At 44.1% G+C, this 23324-nt stretch overlaps 1 protein-coding gene across 2 annotated transcripts in view; it reads right to left on the bottom strand.

Annotated features, from left to right (window-relative positions):
• Positions 1–419: 419 nt before the first annotated feature.
• The window catches only part of LOC147607938 (vesicle-associated protein 1-2-like), a 49101-nt gene continuing 26196 nt past the window's right edge, over positions 420–23324 (bottom strand). For both annotated transcript variants that reach the window (XM_086789597.1, XM_086789598.1), the window contains exons 6-9: positions 3080–3232; positions 2876–2914; positions 2684–2761; positions 420–1052 (exon numbers count right to left, since the gene is read on the bottom strand). In XM_086789597.1, the coding sequence (XP_086645723.1) occupies positions 918–1052; positions 2684–2761; positions 2876–2914; positions 3080–3232 (405 nt within the window). In that variant the 3' untranslated portion in view covers positions 420–917. The remainder of the gene's footprint in view (positions 1053–2683; positions 2762–2875; positions 2915–3079; positions 3233–23324) is intronic.

Genomic DNA, 23324 nt, shown 5'->3' with positions numbered 1-23324 from the left:
ACACTAGAGTAGTTTATTACCATTTTAATCAAACATCTTTATGGCAATATTGTAAAACAAGTTTCTAGACTCTTGTAAGAGGTCCAAAATTAAGATAAATTTGATGAAAGTAAACCATGAGGCCACATCTTGAATCAAAAATCAACCCATCTCTTCTTGGGCTATACCTCAATAGTAATCCTATGCCCGAAGTAGATAGCCACCTCAATGAACATATTCTGGGAGCAGGTAACTCAAAACCTTTCAAATTGATTGACTCCATGCTTAATATATTGGCAAGAATGCAAACTAGCTACCCAAGTAACAAGATGCTTAATTACCATACAAAAATTTCTAATATAACCCTTCTGTAATTGGCTTTACCTCATGCCAATATGGTCCAAACGTTGCATATATTTCAACCGAGTGCTAATAATGCTGTGAACAACAAAAGCATTCCATTATTCCATCAACAGACTGCCGAAGTTGACTAAGAGTTACTTCAACTTTGCAACCAAAACATCATACCTTCTAACTGCTAATCAATGTAACGTCACACACTTCCTACTTTTTGACAAGTGACCTCGGAGTATGCTTTACACACAATATTGAGAAAAGACTAGATAAAGGCCATATTAGTCACCTCTTCCCACATGAGAAGTGGATCAGTACTATCCTTACCTCACCCTCATCAATTCATCACTTTATGGTTCAAGTACAAATAACCACAACACTTCAGACTGCCCAGCAAAAACCATCTTAATGATCAGACTCCACCAATTGAAAGACTCTTGTCCATCTACACGAGTGTCACACCCAAATCTAAGGAGTAAGCTCGTTTTGACTAGATCTAAACTGCTGCAGCAGCAAAATCCCAACATGCTTAGTAGTAGTGCAAGAATCATAGCTATCACTTCAAAAACTCATGGTGTATATGACTAAGGGCGCAGAATGTAGCCCACTATAATCCCCAACAAACCAACAGCCAAAACAAATAAGAATGAGAAGCCTGATGCTGTTTTCGGCTGCAATGCTGTCTGATTTCTCCCTCCAGACTTTGCTGCTATTGATGTCTGTGATTTCACCCAAAACAACCCAATCAGAAGATTGCATTTAAACCAAAAAAGGACACAAAGAAAATCAAGCTTCAATTGTGTTTTGAATACACTACCATTCGCTAATCGCAGCAAGCAATTAATTTAGAGACAAAGGCAGTAAATGGAACTTAGAAGGTTGGGATGGGATGCGCAAAGGAGGAAGAGGGGGCGGGGGGGGGAGGGGGGGTATTCCCAAATTTCTACTAGCAAGCATCAACAGGAAAAGGAAACCCTAAATCCTGAGGGAACGTGATCAAAAAGCATCCTCTGGGCCGGTGAGAACATGTCTTGACTCTCACCAGGATGTCTGACGATAGGTCTCTTGGTCTAAGGTCTTGGACGTGCAGTGCCAATCTTTAGAACGAGCATTTACACAACTCGAAATTGTCATCAACTTATGCACTGGTCGTGACTATTACAGACAACTCTCAAAGTGTTCCAACACTGCAACTGGTGTTGTTCTTGTCATGTTTGGGTAAGCTCTCGACCATCTTCTCCAAGCATGCCTGTAATTGTCACGTAAACATCTGGATGATTTGCTCCATTGCCATGACAAAAGTATGTTTCAGGTGATATCTTTGTTCTAAATCTCTTAACAAAGGAATATATATACATAAACCAATGGAAAGTTCAGGCTATTTCCCAAACTAAACAAAACTACAGCACAATCTTGACTCCATGAGAGTCTACTCACAGAGCTTCAAAACAAGACCTCCAACGTGCATAGCACAACATGCCTTCATGTTGCTCATCCATGCATCCACAAGACCTCCGAGTTTTTCAGCCACCTACTACAGGGCTCAAAAGAAGTAAGGTGTTATCAAGATAGCAATGGCGTGCTTCTCAGGCCAAGAGTTGCAAGCTACTCAACAAGTACCTGATAACAAAACAACCAATTCATATCCCTAGAGGTGGTGGAAATATTAATACGGGCCCTACCACTACCTTGCCTAGAGCCAGAGGCAAGTACCACATCTTGCACAAGACTGCCAAACATCAACAAACTTACAAAACCCTAAAAAAAGGACAAAAGCGTCTGCCCCTTGCGCCCTGAATCTACTTCAGCCATGCCTTCCCAAATATGATCGGCCCTAGTGTAACTTCCTGGGCACTAGAAAAACCCTATTTGCAACTAGGGTAGGGTCTGCAAGGTACAGTTCAGAGACTATCCCCAGCCAAAACCCCCTTGAAGCTTGCTGAGTGGTCTAAGAGACATTCCCTTAGAAACCCAAAGAGCAGATTCTGGCCCTCAAGAGCAGCACAAGGACCGCAATTAGTCACAAAACCCATCACAAACACAACAGGCAAAAAAATTTGCAAACTACGAGCGGAGCCAAGCACAACAGAAGGAATGAACCTAAGGGAGGGAGAAATCAGAGGGAGGGCTGGGAAACAGGAAACCCTAAGAGGGTGGCACCCCCTGTGCAATACTGTAGTTATTTACAGTATTATTATCCATTTACTTTTATTATCCGATATTAAAGTGACTCTTCTATCAAGTAAATAGCTTAATAAAAACCTTCCTCTTCCTCCTTGTGCACATTAAGTCTTAACTAGCAACCCCAACAATTCTACTCATATAAACTAGCAGAACATCATTCCCTTACTAGTTCTTCGTGCAGTTGTTGAGTCTTCTGTAAAGCAGCTTTCTTCTCCTCACTCAATCTTGCAACCTGTGCTCGTGTCTGGCAAAAAGAAACACCAAAATGAATCAAAGAAACAGCTATTTTTTAAGGTTACCAAATGCTGTACGAGTCATTGCTATAACAGAACTTCAGATAAAAGCTTGCAACTCTCACCTCAGCAAGCTTTAGCTTCAGATCACCCGTATCTCTTCCCTGCCAGCATTAGACCTTTGAGGATTAGGATAATAAATATTCAGCCTCTTCCGTTACTTCAATTGTTTGGAACAAGCCAGCTGAGCTTTGTGGAGGAAAGCCTAATTCTGCCAAACATACTTTCATGCCCAAGAAAGACCCCTTGTAAGAAGGTTTGCATCTTACAGAATCATAGAAGCTTCGATCACCATTGTCTAGGCTTCCAGGTGAAACACCCTCTTCTGCTGCTTCAGGAACAGGAGAAGGAGGCTGAGGTGGTGAGACATACACGACCTTCAATTTTGTCTCTGAAACTTCTTTTCCGGGTTCTTTGTTGAACTGTTCAAAAATGCAATGCAAATACAAACACATCAATTGTGTATAATGATCCAATAGTGGACTTTTTTCTGAAATACTAACTGTATCAACCCAAAGAGAGAGAGAGAGAGAGAGAGAGAGAGAGAGAGAGAGAGAGAAGTGTATAAAAAGCTTTCCCAAATTGAGTTCACATGTCAGACATATAGAAACAAGAAGAAAACAAAACTATTTTTGCACAAATGAGATGACAAATAGCCAAATATTCGCTTTTGGTATATACCGTCATAAGGCCAGATGAATCTGAACTTACGAATAATTTTAAAAGAAAGAAGAGAATCACCAAAAACAAACAAAATTTTAAAAAATATATAATATTATTATTATTAAATTAAATTAAAATAGAGACACCCAAGATATAATAATAATAATAACTTGCAAAAATAGACAAATACATAACTAAATCACACACGCCCATATACACACAAAAAAATTCTTTATTGAACCACAACAAAAGAATTTCTAACAATTTAATAACTAATTAGCAAAAACAAACTTTAAATGACTAATTCACTAAAACAAAACCAAGGTTGTTAAAGGCGTCAGAGGCGTTTGGTACGAGGCGCGTATGGTACGCGCCTCGGAAGACTCGTTATTTTTAGAGTCGTTAGAGGTGTGTTATATATATATATATATATATATATATATATATATATATATATATATATATATATATATATATATATATATATATATATATAGTGTGTGTGTGTGTGATAGATAGATATAATATATATAGTGGAAGTTGAGAGAGAGAGAGAGAGAGAGAGAGAGAAATGAAAAATGAAATGAAATGTTATATTAACGTCTTCAAAAGGCCATAGTGACCTATGAGACCAAAAAGTTACATCATGGTGGATCTGATACAATGTCTGGATAAAAAACCAAAAAATGAAAAATAAAGATGATACTACTGGCACCTAGAAAATGAAACTGGAACTGGAAGGTAAACAGAAACCCTTATAGGGTGTGAATATAGTGAGGGGGGGGGTACACTATGGAGGTGAGAGAGAGAGAGAGAGAGAGAGAGAGAGAGAGAGAGAGAGACTAGAGTGTGTATGTATGAGCCTTGAGGGAGGGAGAGAGAGGGTGTGTATGAGAGGGAGAGAGAGAGTGTGTGTGAAAGAAAGAAAGCTGTATTAAACGTCTGCAAAAGGCCAAAATGACCTAAGAGACCAAAATAGTCCATCATCATCATCATCATCATCTGGATACATCATCATCAAGATTCAAGGGTACAAAGTAAAATGAAATGAACTGAAATGAACCGGTAGAGTATAGAGAGAGCTCCAAAAGTGGGTATTAAAAACATCATCATCCTAGTGTGTTTGAAGTTTGAACTTTGAACTTTGGGTCTTGAGAAAGGCTTAAGGGAGGGAGGGAGAGAATGAGGGAGAGAAGAGAGAAGAGAGAGGGGCTGCCTTGGGCCCTTAAAGCCCCCATCTAAAGACTCAAACCAGCAAAATTTTAAAAATATATATTTTTATTATTTTTTATTTTTTTGTGGACACCTCGCACCTCGATCAAGCAGTCGTACGCCTCTAACCATTAGAGACGCGCCTCGTAACAACTATGAACAAAACAAGTAAAGACAAGAATACAAAAAGTGCGAACTTTACCTCAAAGATTGTCCAATCATGAAGTATAAGATCATCAACTTCATCATGCATAGCATGGACTAGGTGCTACGACATCCCTGCTCACGTCATCGACGCCCCAAAGTAGGTGCAAGTTTACATATAAAAAATTTGTCCCAACCAAGAGGACACAATTTTTCTACAGAGACCAACGAGCTAAGTTTCTATCACTTCTTCGGAGGTGAAGGGCAGACTCAGCCATGATGAAGACTAGCACTTACAACTAGACTAGCAAAAACAAATCACTTTCCTATTAAAGCAATGATTAAGCAAGACTAGAAGCAATTATAAATAACAACTAAGAGCTAAAATGATCTAAACAAAAAATGGACTTTTAAGCTCCCCATTTTTGTGAAACTTATTACTTATAATCTTAAACATTCCAAAAGCAAAAATCTCAAAGGTATATCTACTTCGATTCAAAAAGCAACAAACTTCGTTTAAAACCTTTTTAAAGCAATAATCCTTTTGCACAAGCTCGAGTAATAAAAGCAAACTTGTTTGAACAAATACGAGAGAATCTAAATAACTGAGAAGAGACAACACCACATTTAGTTATTTTAGAAATATTAGAAGTGAAGTGAGGCATTCTTATGATATTTAAGTTGGAATACTCGGGTTGTAAACGTTTATCATATATATCTACATCTAAACCAACACAAGATTGAGAAATCTTAGGGTCCAAAAAAGAACAATGGTCATTATTTGCAGTGCAGTAAAGTTCACAAAACTCTTTGGGATAAATTCCTCCACCTAGAGAGATAGGATTTAAATACATAAATTCTTGGAAATCAAGAATATTGGGAACAAAAAGATCATCAACAAAACGTCTCACTTGACAAAGATTGTGGAGAAAGACAAGACACGTATCAACGGAAACTAAGCGTTCCAAAAATTCAAATTCATATGTAAAAAGATAAAAGTTGGTAAGAAAAACGGCACAATTAGTACCCATAGGAATACCAATGGTTTGTTTAAATAAGGAATCGCCTAAGGTTATATATAGGTTATCTAGGAGAAAATTTAACCGTAACTTATTACCGTGCACTTCTGGTTTCTGAAACACAAACTGGCTACAGACTGTTGGCTGTGAGCTACCACCCAAGACAGTGGAGATAATAGAGATAATGTCTGCAATGCCTAAGCTGAGAGAGAATCAAAGTGTGCCAAGATGGGTCTTGTTTTGGAGAAGTAACCAGCCCCAAATCCTGCATCAGGCAGCCTGGCCAAACAGGTTAGGCACCAGCTCACTTGAGCACCCCCCTTCCTTACAGACATCATTTTTGGCTGCACACTTGGCTACCAGTATTTTCACATCTATTGTCAGGACTCACCATGTCCGCCTGCATGGTGCCCTACCATTTGCCAAATGCTTTATGCTCTATGGATCCGGAGAAGATTGAGGCCATTATTTTATGGCCAATATCGGAAAATATACACCGGCTTCGTGAATATCTCGGCCTTAAAACCTTTTATCGGTGTTTTGTGGAGCTGCAAGCATTATGCCCGGGGGACCAATCCTCTGACAGATGCTACATAGGAGGATCGTGTATTTTGTTGGACTCCAGTTGAGCAGGCCTAAGCTCAAGATTATTATGTCATATGCTACTGTTCTCTGGCTGCCGGATTTGGAATACTCCGGGATGTGAACAAGGGTGTCCCTGGATCATAGACAAAGCTGCATTTACTCCCACACACTTCAACTAGAACCCCAGAAATCACTAATCTTGTGCAAAAACAGAAAAGCCCCAAATTTTGATGTGCTTGATGGCTTTAATTTGAGCTTAACAGCAGAGATTTTAGAAAAGCCCTAATTTTAGTATTCAAGAATGCTTTACTTACAGCTATAAACCCAAATCTTTGGAAAAGCCCCAAATGTATGCTTTGTACCTTTTCTCTCTGATATGCACTTTGTAGCCTGTACGTGTTTGTGAGGATGACTAGCTACTACCAGAAGCTGCCAGCCAGCCAGCAAACCAACTCTATAGCCTGCACATACCACCGCTTCTGCTGTGCAAAGACAACTGCCACCTGTACAGCCTGGAACTGTTCGCCTCCCAAGCCACGTCCGGCTATGCGTCTGCGTTTAGCATTGACCATCTATGGGTCTACTCAAGACCACCAGTGGAGAGTGTTTGTCTAGGGACCTGGCCGACAAACCAGTCCAGAAGTGCTTCAAGGACCTATAAATAGCAAAAGTCTGGCCTCATTGTATTCGTTCAGTCCTTTAGGGGCTGAGTCAGTCGGATAGGTCCTGACATTGAGCGGCCGCACGATCTGTTTATTATACCTTCACGCTGCCCTGGCTATGCTTCACCTGCAACAGCGGATGCCGATACAGCACATCAGGTTGTATAGCCAACACTGACTACTTGAAGTCTGCACGCTGCCTTGCAATTACTTGCACACAGCCAATCAAAGTTATAGCTGCCTTGTGTCGTGTCAAGCTCTAATACCATATGTTAGTGTGTACAGGCCTTTGAGTGCAGTGATGGTGACGACCAGGCAGCAGTGATGATGATGGATAGGGATGAGAGAAAATGTGCAGAGACAGAAGATTATTAACATGGGATTAAGGGGTTAAGAGCAAGTTTAATATGGGGAATATCAGAAGACTAACGTGTACAAGAGTTGTGGAGTAAAGCACGATTTATCATTAAAGTGATAATCTCTTATGAAGAGATTTAAGCCATTACATAATTTTGGCAAGTATATGCCACATGTATACAAACAATTATAGCAAGTAAATGCTCTCTAGCAACGTGTACTCTTTCTACATATAAAGTGAGCTTATGTGTAGAACCTCCTAAATAGTGCTAGACTAAGGTCTGAGGACCTTTTATTAAACCATAGGTGAAGCTTATCGGCAGCTTTCCTGGTGTCTGGCAGAACCGTATATACTGATGCACATCCTGCTTCATGCAAGGCCAAAAGGAAAGACGAGATAACTTTTCCATGTCAGGATAAATGTGTAGTGGTGTAGTGTGCACATAAACACGCATAAAATATTGTAATACGTGCTAGGTGCACGTTGTACTAGAGTTTCAATGGGGGGACACTTCTATGGACTTTGTGGTTGCATTGACAAAGAGCCACAGGTTCCAAAATGACATCCTTACAGTTGTTGATCAATTAAGTAAGAAGACCCACCTTATTCCTTAACAGTCAAATGCAGATGCTCAAGAGTTGGCCATGCTTTTCATCGGGAGGTGTTCCACTTACAAGTTGCTTCCAAACTAGCTCCAAAGAATAAAAGTCCATTCAAGATTATCAAGAAGGTCAATGATGTGGTCTTCAAGTTGGGAGTTACCGACCCATTGGAGGATGCACCCAATGTCCCATTGGAGCAACCTTGTGGAGTGCCATGGGCAGGAGTTGAGCACTCCACCAGATGAGGATGAACCCGAGTTGGTGGATGATGGAGGATTACAGAAGGTCTTGGTACCTAAGCCACAAAATGTTGACAATAAAGTAACATTGATATCTACCACAACGCACACTTTTAGAACCTTCCTATGCAAGCGTGAAAAGTCCACACCCAAGCTTACTCTAGACAAGAAAACCGAGAGTAAGAGCTGGTCGCTTGTCGCAAGCTAATATATTAGCAAAAGGTCGCTGTTTCTAGTGCCATATAGTGGTACACAACATCAAAACTTGTCCCAAGAAGCCACCCCCAACGACTGCCCTTGCCTCCACACCTACTGTGGTTAGTCAAAGCCCACACGTCTCACGATTTGGTCCTTATCCCTGGGCTCTCTAGACAGCATCAATGAGACTAGATATCCTAAGACGTTGTACAAGCTAAGATTTCCATTGCATTAAAAGTGCTTTGCATGGGAGCATGCGCAAATACATACTTATGACCACGCAAGGTTTTTGCAATAGTCCAACAGAGAGCACCCTCTATGTGAAAGAGGATCATGGCACTTTAATTATGGTCATTCTTTATGTGGATGACATGTTGCTAACTGGGAATGATATGGAGAAAATTACAGCATTCAAAGCTGAATTGCAAACATCATTTGAGATGACAAATTTAGGATTGTTGCATTATTATTTGGGCATACAATTTGTGCTGACAGATATTGGGATTTATGTACAGCAATCAAAGTACATTCAAAAGCTGTTGCACAAATTTGGGTTTTAAGATTGTAAGCCCATCTCTACTTTGATGAAGCCAGGGCTAAAATTGAGCATGTATGATGTTGGAGAGCCTTTTGATAGGAGTGTTTACAGCCAAGCTGTGGGCTGCCTCATATACTTATGCAACACACACCCGGATATTCAGTTTGGGGTTTCCTAGTGTTCCACAGCCCAAGTACAAAGCATTGGCAAGTAGTGAAGTAGATCTTCCGCTATCTTCAGGGCTCCCTGGATCTTGCTTTGGTATATCCCAAGGGAGGCAACTTGCAGTTACTTGCTTATAGTGATTCCGACTGGGTTGATGACTATGATACACGACAATCCACCGATGGGAATTGTTTCTTTTTGGGGCATTCATGCATATCATGGTTGAGTAAAAAGCAACCCACTGTTCCCACATCTACTTGTGAGGCTGAGTACAAGGCAACCTTTACAGCCACAGTAGATTGTGTATGGCTGAGGAGATTGATGGCTCGTCTTCGTGAGTGTCAGCAGACACCCACCACCATACTCACTAAGAGTCAGAGTGCTATAGCTGTGGCAAAAAACACAATGTTTCATGCACGTACTAAGCACATGAGATTCATTATCATTATGTCAGGGAGAGGATTCATGCAAAGGAGATCTCATTATCTTACTACTCTACACAGGACAATGTTGCAGATCTGTTCATGAAGGCGTTGCCTCGGGAGAAGTTTGAAGCTTTCCGCAAAGCTTTAGGCTTACTCTCCTCCAGAGAGTGACCTGTTGCCAACCTTGTACAAGTTCACATTGCCACTACAGGGGGGGATTTATTGGCATATATGCTATGAGTAGTGCCACATGTGAGCTAACCAAGGGCACTTTTCTCCCTTTGGGTTTTTCCCCTTGGATATCTGGTGTGAAAGGACACCACTACTTTTATTGTATTTTGATATTATGGAGTTAACTCCCTAGCTCCACACATTCCAATGCAATCCATTGTGTGAGCATCAATCACCATCCACTGTGTACTTGCTTGTTGCTGTTGATTTAGTGTGTGTGTGTGTCTGTGTGGAACCCTAACCCTAATCCGTGCCAACATATCGTTGATTATTTAATGGACACACTAGGTTTAATACTAGATATCCTCACCTTTCACATCCCACCCAAACCCTTGGGGGCTGATCATGTTTGCCTAACCTTCTCCATAATCGACTCCTTCCCAAAGAAGCCCTACCCTAAGCCCATTAGTCACTATACCAAAGTCCATTTTCATCATGATGCAGATGTGGTTTATGGCTCCAACCTTTACTATCACCTCTCAAACATAGACCTCTCAGCCCCCTTGTCCCACACCATCTCACAACTTACAGATATTTTCCATGAATCAGCCCAAATCTCCTTCTATAACATGCGGAAGCTCTGGGTAGAGTCTTCTTTCAACCCCAAGCACTGCATAGAAACTCTTGATGCAAGAACAATCAACATAGACAGAAGAGAGAGAGAGAGAGAGAGTTGTGTATTCAGTATATTCATATGGTACAGCAAAATACAATGTTCTGCGGCCTTTGGCCTTCCAAAAGGATAATCAAAACACTTTCTATGACCTAACTCCATAGGGGAGTGAGATATCTAACAATGAGAAGTGTGATGTCTTTTATAGGCCTTGGAGGAATAAATCAACTCGCCGACCTACCATCAGCCAGTTCCATGGACATGAATAAATCTATATACTGCTGACTCCATCAGATAAACGCTAAACTGCTAACTAACAGGGCTTGGTCCATTGCACATGCCTAGTGTATTATGAGATTAGAGGGAGATTCCTTTTTCAAGAGGGGATTGGACCATTCACGAGAGTTCTAGACTATCCAAATCAGAGGTGTTTGGGGCTTTACCTACTAGAGATCAAGTGGCACAGAGACCATTTACTTAACATGAGACAGAGGCAACCCACATACACATCCTAGTTACCCATCATGAGCATCTTTGCACCCACCTCCACCTAGCGCCAAAGAGAGACACCTGGGATGACCAGCCGGTGAGACAGACAAGGCGGAGTATGCAAGCCCTAAGGTTTCCTAGTGTTTCCCTGGAGGGAGCTACTCAGATTCGGAGATCCAAACGGCTGCGACCGAGAGTACCATTCCCTTGCCAGCTCCAGCTTCGGGAGATCCTTCAACGATATCGGAGGGCGCCAACCCAAATTGTGGACATAAGACCGTTCTACCGATTGGCAAGAAGTGTGAGTTCTACAAAGGATGGATTCATGGAGATCTCGGGTTACATTCAAAAGCACACGTCACATGCTATGCGTATCATGATTGGCCAGTTCAGGGTATCCTCACACTGCCTCACAATAGAGACTGGTAGAGTCGACAATAACCCACAAGAGGAGAGAATATGCAAAGCATGCAACACGGGGGCTGTAGAGGATGAGACTCGTCATACGTTTAGCTGTCCAACTTACTATGAGATATGGGGGGGATTCCTTTGCCTTTTTCAAGAGGAATTCTAGCCACTCGCATGAGTGATATAATATGAGGTCAGAGATGCATGGGCATGTACTTGATGGAGCTCAAACAACACAGGGATGTAGTGTTGAGGCAACACCATGAGAGATAGGCCCATCCCTAACAGGACACCTGCCACAAAGCCATCACAGATTTCTTTGTGATACACGCATCCACATTAATCCACCACCCACTAGCCTTTGCTCCAATTTCAAAGCCCAACCCACGCTCCAGCTCCACACCCCAGAGGAGTTCTTAGCGAGAGTCTGATCCATTCTACAAGCCTGACACCCTAACCCAAAGCAGCAGGACCCTCCACCACGCAAAGACAAATTCGTCGAGAGGTTCTCCGCCGACAATGACATGCTCCCATCAAAGAGGTCTGACCCTCTTTCTACCCTGAGATTGGAACTCGATGAGGAGGTAGTATATCCATGGTACCATTGTATTACTTACAATCTCATAGACCCTTGGGGACTTCTGTAATCATCCCTTGGGGACCTCCTATGCCTGACAGAGGATGGGTTTATCATCCGTCCACGCTACATGGACATACACCTATCCTTTGGGGTGAGATGTGTGATCGGCCAGATCCGCACCTCGTCCCACCAGCTGAGAGTGGAGACTGCCAGATATGGGCCTAGGGTGGCCGCACCAGAGGACAAGATATGCCAGCCCTGTCACACAGAGCCCGAGTCAGAGGACCATTACATATGCCGATGCCCCGTGTACTATGAGATTCGGGGGAGGTTCCAGTGCCTCTTTTGAGCTGGGTTCATACCACTTTCTGGGATCATGGACTTCCCGGATCAGAGATGCCTGGGACTTTTTCTTCTAGAGCTCCGTAGACACAAGGAGTCCTTAGTGAGATTCGGATCAGTTGTACTTGTTCGAGGACCAACACAAAGAGCTCTCACTGACTTCTTCCATACCAGCTTTACGAGGGCCGATCCACCCATCATACCCAGACCACAGGCTAGTGTAGGAGCTCGGCCGAGAGGTGTGACACTCGACAGAGCCATTGAGTTATGCAAAGCTCGACGCCCCAGACCCCATGGCTCTCGCCCACGGCCACGCCACCACAAGAAGATCTCGGCCATCATCGCAGGACCTTCTCGTGCCAAATCAGTTTTACCACCTTGAGAACCATGTCACAGCGGCCCATGAGGGATGTATTAGGGTGATATGAGAGCTCTCTGCTCAAGTACCTAGATCAGATTTTAAAGTTCTAGATTTTTGTTATCTTTCTTTATTACAATTTTGTACCCAGGATCATGTACCTCATGGATATGATGTAACCTTTTGGTCTCATAGGTCATTTTGGCCTTTTGAAGACGTTAATACAACTCTCTCTCTCTCTCTCTCTCTCTCTCTCTCTCTCTCTCTCTCTCACACACACACACACACACACACACAAATTTGCATTGAAGTAGAGTAGCATTCAATTTGCCAATTGACAAGTAAGATCCTTGAGCTTCCGCATGTAGCATTTAATTCATTCGATATTCATTCTAAATGATTATTTTTCCTCTTCCATTGGCATGACTATGTGTGACGCAACATTTGGACGTCCATTCCAATCACTTATGACACAGATAATTTCATGAGTCTAATCACCACATTCTACCAAGAGGTGTTGAAGGTATTAAAGATCACTAACCCCAAGTCTTGGATATAACAAGAGATCACGCCCCCCAGGTATCTTTATTACCAACAGAAGTATGTATATGTACAAGATGCGGGTGCCCGGAGAGTACACACTCATCCAGCCGACACCAGATTTATCCAACTGTGAAAACATAGGTAAACACATTACCTGCAACTCCTCGGTCACCAACCACTCCTGTTGCAACACCCTCGGTCACCAACCAAGGTTGAGCGATCACCAACCGCTCGTGTAGAAATACCCTTGGTCACCAACCAGGGTAGAGTGATCACCAACCACTCCTATACTTTGATAGAGCGGTCACCAACCCTCTAACAAAGTGCTGTCCCAAACCTGCAAAACAGTAACCAACCATGGTTTTGGCTCACCGGCCATCCACAAGTTCCACCAGATCACATGCCCAGACCCGGTACTTGTCTAGGGACATGTTTGCTCAAGTTTCGTCGCGAGAAACCTCCTGCAAAGCTGTAAAAACAGCCAATAATGGCCCTTACAACAGTCGGCCAGATCCTGTTGAGGCTCTGTTCACTCCGTCCAAGCCCTGTTCTCAGCAGAGTAGCACAAAAACAGTCCCAACAGCCATGCGCCAGCTTCTCGAAACAAATCCAACAGCCTGCAGCCCTGTAGATGCAGTCGGCCAGCCCTGTAGAGAGAGAGAGAAAGAGAGAGAAATACCAGCCAACCAACCCCGGGACTCTTGCTCTTGGCATGTACTCCACCTGTAGCTCATGCAAATGAGTAAACTTGCTGTTTTTCCTGTCCAAACAGCTCCTAACAGCCCACGTTTTTCAGATGAGTGCTCTACAAGTCAAGGCTTCCCACTTTGGCCCTCCCACACCCAGAATAGCAACTCGAGGAGCTATTTGGGAGTGCTCGGGTGCCCATCTCTCATAATTGGCCTTGGTTCATTAAAAATAGTCGAGCCTAATGTGAACTCACTTATAAAATTAAGTGAATGTGAACCCTGCACCCAATAAACCTTATTAACATGAAATAATGAATAAATTGGGTTAAGTGTGCACACTTACCACATGCAAAACACATAAGGAAACCATATAAGTCCCAAACAGGTGTGCACATGCGTATCCACGGTTGTCCAGGCGTCCCCGGTGCCCATGGACATTCAGAGGCAAAATACCAAGAAATGTCCAAGCATCAAAAACAAGTCATCCATGCATGTGCAACTCACATACATATGCTGGAGCACAAACGTAGTGGATGAAATCTCCCAACTTACATCTTGTACATCCAACTAGCCCGTTCACAGGCGTTGTCCACACAGGACCAAAGAGTACTCACCAGGGTAACCACCCTTCCATGAGTCCAGAGTCACTCACCAGGGTTACCACCCTTCCATGAGTTCATAAATTGTCACGTAGGCTGTAACGCCTGTGACCGACGGCAGACCGGATGGCCAGACGGGGCTTTAGCATCAACGACTCGGCTAGAGCGTCGAGGACATGGCCATCCGGGGTTCAGTGGGAGAGGACGCCCATGCGGAGTCATGGGCGGCCAGGCTAGTGTGGACGGCAGGCCACACTATATAGCCTGGGGGATGAGGGTCAATCCTCATTCTTTCTCTATGGCTGGGTGGTGAGCCACAAGCCGTCCCCTCCTGTGGTAGCACCTGTAGTGGTGTTATGATGATCTAACATTGGTATCAGAGCGTCAGTTCCATTTAGTCAAGGTCCGTGCGTGACCGGGGACCGGAGCCCACTCAATGGTTTTCAACCATTCAATAAAAATCTTATCCTCATCTCCACAATTGAGTGTGTGGAGGGAGGCGGCCATAGCTAGAAGGAAGGGTTCTCTCTCTCTCTCTCTCTCTCTCTCTCTCTCTCTCTCTCTCTCTCTCTCTCTCTCTCTCTCCGTTGCACACACCTAAGCTCTCCATTGCAAGTTTCTTTTTTTTTTTTGCTTGGAGCTTGTCTGCGAACGAAGAGTTTTTCGTCTGGTGTAGAGAGAGAGGTCGACTGTGAAGAGAGAGAGGCGACTGGAGCTTTTCGGCTGGTGTAGAGAGAGAGGTCAGCTGTGAAGAGAGAGAGGCGGTTGTCTGGTGCTGTCTGGCGTGTGGAGGGAACCGGCGGCCTGCCCAGTGGGAGGCCTGCCTAGTGCTGCCGACGGCCAGCCCACAGGCGGCCAGCCAGGCCAACGCAGCCAGCAGCCAACCCACAAGCGGCCAGCCAGGCCAACGCCGGCGGCCAGCCCACAAGCGGCCAGCCAGGCCAGCGCAGCCGGCGGCCAGCCAAACTAGTGCTGGCAGCCAGTCCACAGGCGGCCATCCAATTTTTATTTTTATTTTTTTATTATTATTTTTTTTTGAAAAAAAAATTCAAACAAACACCTGTCTCCCGACAGTGGAGGGATAATCCGGGGTGGTTCAGGCAGAGTTGCAGTCACCTCTCTCTCGGATCGGAGCATCCCGGAGTAGCGACACTTGTAGAGGCTCGCAGCGCAACACAAATCGACAGCCGACGACAGTCGCGCAGGCGACCATAAGGGGTGTGACTATTCTCTCTCCACCACTGCTCATTTTATTAGAGTTTTTTTTTTGTAATTTTCGAGTTCTCGCATTTTTATTTGTGCAAGAATTAAAATATATCAGCTAGGCGTAGTGTGTCCCCACCGCCTTCTACTTCTCTAGGGTTTTCAGGTCTCTTGTCCTCGGTCGCGGGTTTGACCCCAACCGAATTGTCAGGCCACCCCGCCTTAGGACCCAGCGAGCCTGCAGCGGCCGCAATAGCATATGACCCCTTTCTGGCCGATGAGCCAGATGACATGAACACCGACGTCGCCGAGGGGACCGAGGAGGACCTCTTGGAATATGACGACAACGATTATGACCTATTGGACTCTGCCGACGTCCTGACAGAGACGGAGCCCCCTAGTGGACTTTTTAAATATCTTAATCCAAAACTGAACAATATGGGTAAAGTCCAGGCTGACTTAGTCACGATGCTACAGAGCATCTCCACACGGTTAGATGCACTGACAGCCGCCTCGGCTAGTACTCCGACTCCTCGTGATAGACGAGCTCCTACGACACGGGTGAGCGTAGCCTCGCCAGTGGTTGCAGGAGTACAGGCCGATGCGCCTGCGCGGCCGTTCGTAGAGACAGCTTCGTCGTTATTGAAAGACTTGAAGCCGCCTAGTTTTGGTGGCGAGGAGAAGGAGAGAAACAAGGACTCGGTCAACATGTTTCTAGCGAAGTGGTCAAACTTGCACGCCCTGCGACAACAGCCTAGCCGGGTGCAGCCCGTAGTCCAACAAAGCGTACAAGTGGTGGATGAGTTTGACAACTCGTCCTGCCACTTGGACGGAGTTTGAAACGATGTTTCGAAAAGAGTTCTTGCCTGTTAATGAGGCGGAGAGAAGCTGGGAGTTATGGGACAAGTGCTCGATGGAGAACAAATCCCTGACTCAGTACATCTCAGACGATAGGAAGATAGTACTCAAGCTAAAGAAGATCGATGCATTCCAGACATTGCGAGGCTTTAAAAGAGGCCTCAAAGATGATTACCTTGAGTACGTAGAGCCCTTACAGCCTAAAGACTTAGCAGAGGCAATTAAGTATGCGCAGATATTTGATGACATCAAACGCCGTAGTGCGCGTGGTGGTTCGAGCAGGGTCGAGGGTAGTGAGAAGAGGAGGTCAGGCCTTAAAAGAAAAGGGTTCCACAGTGATAAGCAGGGGGATAGGATGGACCAAGGAGGACAGAATGGTCATTGGTCTAAAAAACCACGACCATCCAGGAAGAAAAGAGACAACGAAGTCCAAAAAAAAAGAGGAGTATATTAAAGCGCGAAAGGAAAATCGCTGCTTTAATTGCAACGATGTAGGGCACACGAAGGCCGAGTGTCCAAAGCTTAAAGCCAGCACGAGCGGCAACGAGCCCAAAAGAGATGGTAAATCCTCTAGGCAGTTGCATACAGTGCAGAGACTCCCTCTCAGTTCCACAGAGTTCAGAGAGGTGACAATGTGTCATTGTGATGAGCATCACGCTTGTTCGGTGACACCAGCGATGTGGCAGCCTACTGTAGGTCCGCATGACATGGTGCGCATGTATGGCACCATAGGTGGCCGTAGAGTCACAGTTTTTATCGATGATGGAGCTAGCCACAACTTCTTCAACTACTCATTAGTCAAGAAGTTGGGGTTGACTGAGACCCAGAGCGATCATGAGTATACTGTTGGCCTAGCCAACGGGTATGACAAAACGGTATGGAATACCGTAGTATTGGGATCCCATTATCTATGCAGGACTACGAGGCTCCGCTTGACTTTCAGGTCATGCACTTAGCCAGAGCATACGTATATCTAGGCAGGGAGTGGCTGTATGGCTTGGGCCCTAGTCTAGCTCGGAGTTACCTACATAATACGCTACGTTTGAGCATGGAGGTAGAGTCATAACCCTGCAGGGCGACCGTACTATCCCCGCCACACCACTTATTTCCTCCATGGAGCTGTGCACAGCGGTCCGCAGAGGCCAGATAGCAAAGGTTATGCTTGTTACCCTCTTTTAAATTCTGTTTCCGTAGATGAAACTGTAGATGATGTTTGCGTAGACAAACAAGGAAAACAAAATAGCCTTGGACGAGACCCACTGTTTGAAAACCTTGTTTGACATGCATGCGATTCAAACAAGAAAAAATCCAAGGTAAAAGAGACATTAAAGAAAAAGTACATAGATACTTTAATGAATTTATTAGAGGAATTTCAAGATGTTTTTCCTGATGATTTGCCAGATGGCTTACCACCATCTAGAGAAGTAGACCATGGCATCGAAGTTATGTCAGGATCAAAACCTATAAGCAAACCTGCTTATAGATTAAGCCACTCCGAGGCACAGGAGGTGAAAAAATAATTGACGGAATATTTGAACAAAGGCTTTATTCGGCCTAGTTCAAGTCCGTGGGCATCGCCTATTCTTCTGGTAAAGAAGAAAGACGGATCTATGCGAATGTGCATAGACTATAGGGCTCTTAATCAGATAACGATTAAGAACAAGTATCCCATGCCACGCATGGATGAGTTGTTTGATCAACTCTATAAATCGAGATACTTTACAAAAGTAGACCTGAGATCAGGGTATCATCAAGTTAGAATTAACGCAGAAGATGTTGCGAAGACAGCATTTAGGACCCGTTTCGAGCATTTTGAGTTTTTGGTTATGCCATTTGGACTAACCAATGCTCCAGCGACGTTTATGACGCTGATGGACAGCATTTTACATCCATATCTGGGAAAATTCGTAGTAGTTTTCCTAGATGATATTCTTGTGTACAGTAAGACACAAAAAGAACACAGAGCATTTGCGTCTAGTGTTCGAGTTGTTGCGAGAGCACAAACTATTTGCAAAGAAGAGCAAATGTGAATTTTTTGAAACAGAAATTCACTACCTTGGCCATATTATATCCGCCGATGGTACGCGGATGGAGCTAGAAAAAGTAGAGTGAATGGGAGAGTTAATTAGGGTTAGAGTTCATGTGTATGAGACATACACAGAGAAGAGAGGGAGAGAGACAGAGAGTTGTGGGGATAAGTCAACTCATGGGAATTGAGTGTGTGACTCCCCTATCACACATGTATATTGCACTAGTACACATAGTGCACTTAGTACATTAAAAGTACTAAGTGTACTATGTACTATAACTTATGGGCTAGTACACACTATAAGGGTGGGCGTAATGCCTTTACCCCAACAACCTCCCACTTAAAGGCAAAGTGCCCTTAAATGAAGGAAAAGAAAAATCAGCATGTACATGATAATATACAAGGCCATATCAAGGCTAAAACTGGCCTCATCCAATGCCCATCAAGTGTTTGCAATGAGCAAACCACTCCGGAGGCAAACTCTTTGTCAACAGATCAGTCGGGTTGTCATCCGTATGAATCTTAACAAGCTGAATTTGCTTGTTCTCTATCACCTCTCTGATGAAGTGATACTTCACATCCACATGCTTCGTCTTTGCATGAAAGACAGGGTTCTTTGCCAACTGGATGGCACTCTGACTGTCACAATGCAACAATGGAATATCCCCTGTATAGCCCAAATCAACCACTAACCGAGATAGCCATAATGCCTCCTTGCAAGCCTCTGTGGCTGCAATATACTCGGTCTCTGTAGTAGATAAGGCAGTGCACTTCTGCATCCTGGATATCCATGACACAGCACCTCCTGTGAATGTAAACACATAACCGGTAGTAGACTTCCGGTTATCTGGATGACCGGCATAATCCGAATCCGTGTAACCATGCACTAATGCATCCTGTTTGCCAAAACAAATGCACATATCCTGTGTGCCCTTCAGGTATCTCATGACACCTTTCATTGCTTCCCAATGCTTCTTGCCAGGGTTGGCCATGTATCTAGAAACCACTACCACTGCAAATGCAATGTCCGGCCTAGTAGCAACCATGGCATACATGAGACTGTCACAAGCTGAAGCATACGGAATCTTGGCCATATCAGCCCTGCCACTATCTGACTGTGGGCTGTCCATAGCACTGAGTTTCACATATGGAGGCAAAGGAGTACTAGTCTTCTTCCCCCCGTCCATATTGAACCTCTGCAAAACTTTGCCAATGTATTCCTTCTGAGACAAATACAACACATGCTGATTTCTGTCCCAAAGTATCCGCATACCCAAAATGTAATTTGCATCACCCAAATCCTTCATATCAAAGGTTTGATGCAGCCTCTTCTTCAAGGCATCCATCTCTTTACGAGATTTTCCAGCAATCAACATATCATTAACATACAAGATGAGGATCAATAGACTGCCATCCAAAGCTTTCTTGGTGTACAAGCAGTGATCTATGTCACTTCTCCTGAAATTCTGGGATTTCATGAATGTATCAAATTTGTGATACCATTCCCTTGGTGCCTGTTTGAGCCCATAAAGACTCTTTTTCAGCTTGCATACAAGCTTCTCCTTTCCACTCACTGCATAACCCTCTGGCTGTTGCATATATATCTCCTCATGGAGATCACCGTGAAGAAAAGCAGTCTTCACATCCATCTGAATCAAATCCAGATCATCATGAGCAACCAAAGCTAATACAGCTCTAAGTGTGGTCATTTTGACCACTGGAGAGAAGATCTCATCAAAGTCCACACCATATTCCTGCTTGAAGCCCTTAGCCACTAACCTAGCTTTGTACCTTGGCTTTGCATCAGGTGCAACTTTGAGCCTGTATACCCACTTGCATGGAAAAACCTTCTTGCCTGCAGGCAAATGCACCAACTTCCATGTTCCATTTTTGTGCAGAGAATCCATCTCTGACTTCATGGCACGCTCCCAAAGAGCCTTGTCTGCCCTCTGTAAAGCCTCCTTATAACATGAGGGCTCCCCACAGTCAGTGAGCATCAAGTAGTCAACCCCTGGAACAAACCTGTCAGGGGCTCTGGAGGGTCTTGTGGACCTCCGTACCCAATGACCATCATTTGCAGGTTGCTGTCCAGCCTGCATATCACCCATTAGTGGCTCTTGTTCCATGCCATAAGGCTGAAATATCATGCCCGGTATCTCCTCTAACTGTGGAATATCCATAGGGATATCTTCTGCCATCTCTAGCTGTCTATTTGGACCATTTTCAGCACCATTTAAGGGCTGGTTTTGCTGCTGTAATGGCTGATTTACAACCCTTGGTTGTTGTCCATGATGTCCATCATCATCAAAGATGACTCTGCCAGGCTCCTGTTGCCTTGCAGGCTCCTTATACATGCATGTTTCATCAAAAATGACATCATTGCTGCGTATAATCTTTCTATTCACGGGATCCCAAAGTCTATACCCCATTTCACACCTGTCACCATATCCTAGGAATATGCATTTGTGAGACTTAGGATCAAGTTTGGTGCGCATTTCCCTGCGTATGTGCACGTACGCAACACAACCAAACACTCTCAAGTGCTTGTATGACGGAGGCTTCCCTGTCCATACTTCCTCTGGCACTTTCCCACCAAGTCTCGTGTTAGGTGACCTGTTTATAAGGTGAACGGCTGTCATAACAGCTTCAGCCCAAAAACCATGAGGTAATGCAGCATGTGACAACATAGAACGGACCTTCTCCTGAATGGTCCTGTTCATCCTCTCTGCTGTCCCGTTTTGTGGAGGATCATAAGGAGTAGAGAGCTCCCTTTTGATGCCTTTAGCATCACAAAAGTCCTGAAACTGTTTCGACATATACTCTCCACCATTGTCGGAACGCAAAGCCTTCAGTGTTTTGCCAGTTTGATTCTCAACAAGAGCAACAAACTTCTCAAACACTGAGAATGTATCACTCTTCAAACGAAGAGGATAAACCCACACCTTTCGTGACATCTGTATGCACAAGCTCTAACTGAGCATCTTTCTGTCCAAGAGCTTTCTTGTGGGGGCACTGGAGTTGCCTGCCATATATACAATGCTCACAAAACTGAAAACTTGAAAACTTTAGAGAAGGCAAGTAACCCAAACGAGACAATTGCTCCATTCCTTTGACACTCATGTGTCCCAACCGGCTATGCCACATAGAGATTTCCGGCAGCTCGGTTGCATTTACATTAGCATGGTGACAAACACCTGCATGCATGAAGTAAAGAGTGTCCACCTTAGAGCCTCTGGCAACAACCAGTGAGCCCTTACTAATCTTCCACTTTCCACGACCAAATGTGGTAACATAATCAGCATCATCAAGCTGTCCAGTAGAAAGCAGGTTCTTCTTGATCTCAGGCACATGCCTGACATCATGGAGCATAAGCTGTGAGCCATCTGAAAACACAAGCCTCACATCACCTCTGCCAAGAATCTTGCATGCATGGTTATCACCCAAATAAACTAGTCCTTCATTGCCAGCAGTATACCTGACAAACAAGTCTCTGCAACCTGTGACATGAAAGGAGGCACCTGAATCAATGATCCATGAGTGCATACCATGACCATCTCCTGTAAGAAGTGAATGGGCATCAAGTGAAGACGTGAATAGGACCTCATCCTCACTGTCACCTGCATGTGACACATTGACTTCTTCAATCTTGACTCCACTTTTGCCCTTTGGCTTTACATCTTTGGCTTCATCTTTGTCTTTGTCTTTGCCTTTTCCCTTTTCTTTTTGATCATTCTTCCATTTGTAGCATTGCTTTTTGATGTGTCCCTTCTTGCCACAATAATGGCATTCCAAGTCCTTTTTGGAGCGGGACTTGCTCCTTCCCCGTTCTTGGCTTTTACCCCTTTGCTGGGATCTCCCACGTGCATTCATTGCATTGGACTTTCCAACACAATTGTTTTTCCTGATCATCTCTTCTTGAAGAAGAGCACCCTCAACATCTGCATATGACAGCATAGCATTCGAATTGCTAGTGGCTGTCCTGAATGTGTCCCAACTCTCTGGCAAAGTGCATAAGAGAAAAGTGGCTTTGAACTCATCGTCCATTGCCAACTTTTGATTAATGACTTGGCTGACAATACCATTAAACTCATTTAGATGGGCTGTCATAGACGCCCCTTCCTTCATCTGAAGACCTATGAGTTTCTTCAACCAATACACTTTGCTTGAGGCACTTTGCTGAGCATACAAGTCCTGCAATCTATGCCACATTCCCCAAGCTGTCTTCTCTTCACGAATGCTGAAAAGTAAAGAGTCTGACAGAGACAACATGATAGTAGATCTTGCCAGCTCATCCATATCTTCCCACTCTTCAGCAGTAAGAGAAGCGGGCTTTACACCCCTTTCTTTGATAGGCTTGTTCTGCTTCTTCTGGAGCAACACATTATAGCACTGGGTTTGCCAAATATCATAGTTATGTGAGCCTTCAAGCTTCTTGATGTGAAGCAATGAAGAGCTCTCACCTGTGGTTGCCATAGCAATATGCAACCTGTCAATGCCTGACTCCCTGCAAGTGTGCAAACACTGCACCAAAAGCACACAAAGTGCTCACAGTTGTTCTCCCAAGCTTTATCTCCCACTGCGGAAGCACAAATGCAACTCTACTCCCACTTTATGTGATGAAATCACCAAAATCTGGTTGCTGCAGATTTAGGACAGCACCTTAAATGTGCTCTGTTGCCCTTCCAAAGTACTGTACAACAGTACCAAGTGCTCACCAATGATGTACCAAACCTGTACCGGCAAGTACAGCAGCTGAAATTGA

This window comes from Cibotium barometz, chromosome 54 (genome assembly GCF_041138505.1).
Source record: "Cibotium barometz isolate CiBa-2024 chromosome 54, ASM4113850v1, whole genome shotgun sequence".
NCBI classification, from domain to species: domain Eukaryota; kingdom Viridiplantae; phylum Streptophyta; class Polypodiopsida; order Cyatheales; family Cibotiaceae; genus Cibotium; species Cibotium barometz.
Note: the sequence above shows the minus strand (reverse complement) of the source record. Positions and strands in the feature narration are given on the sequence as shown.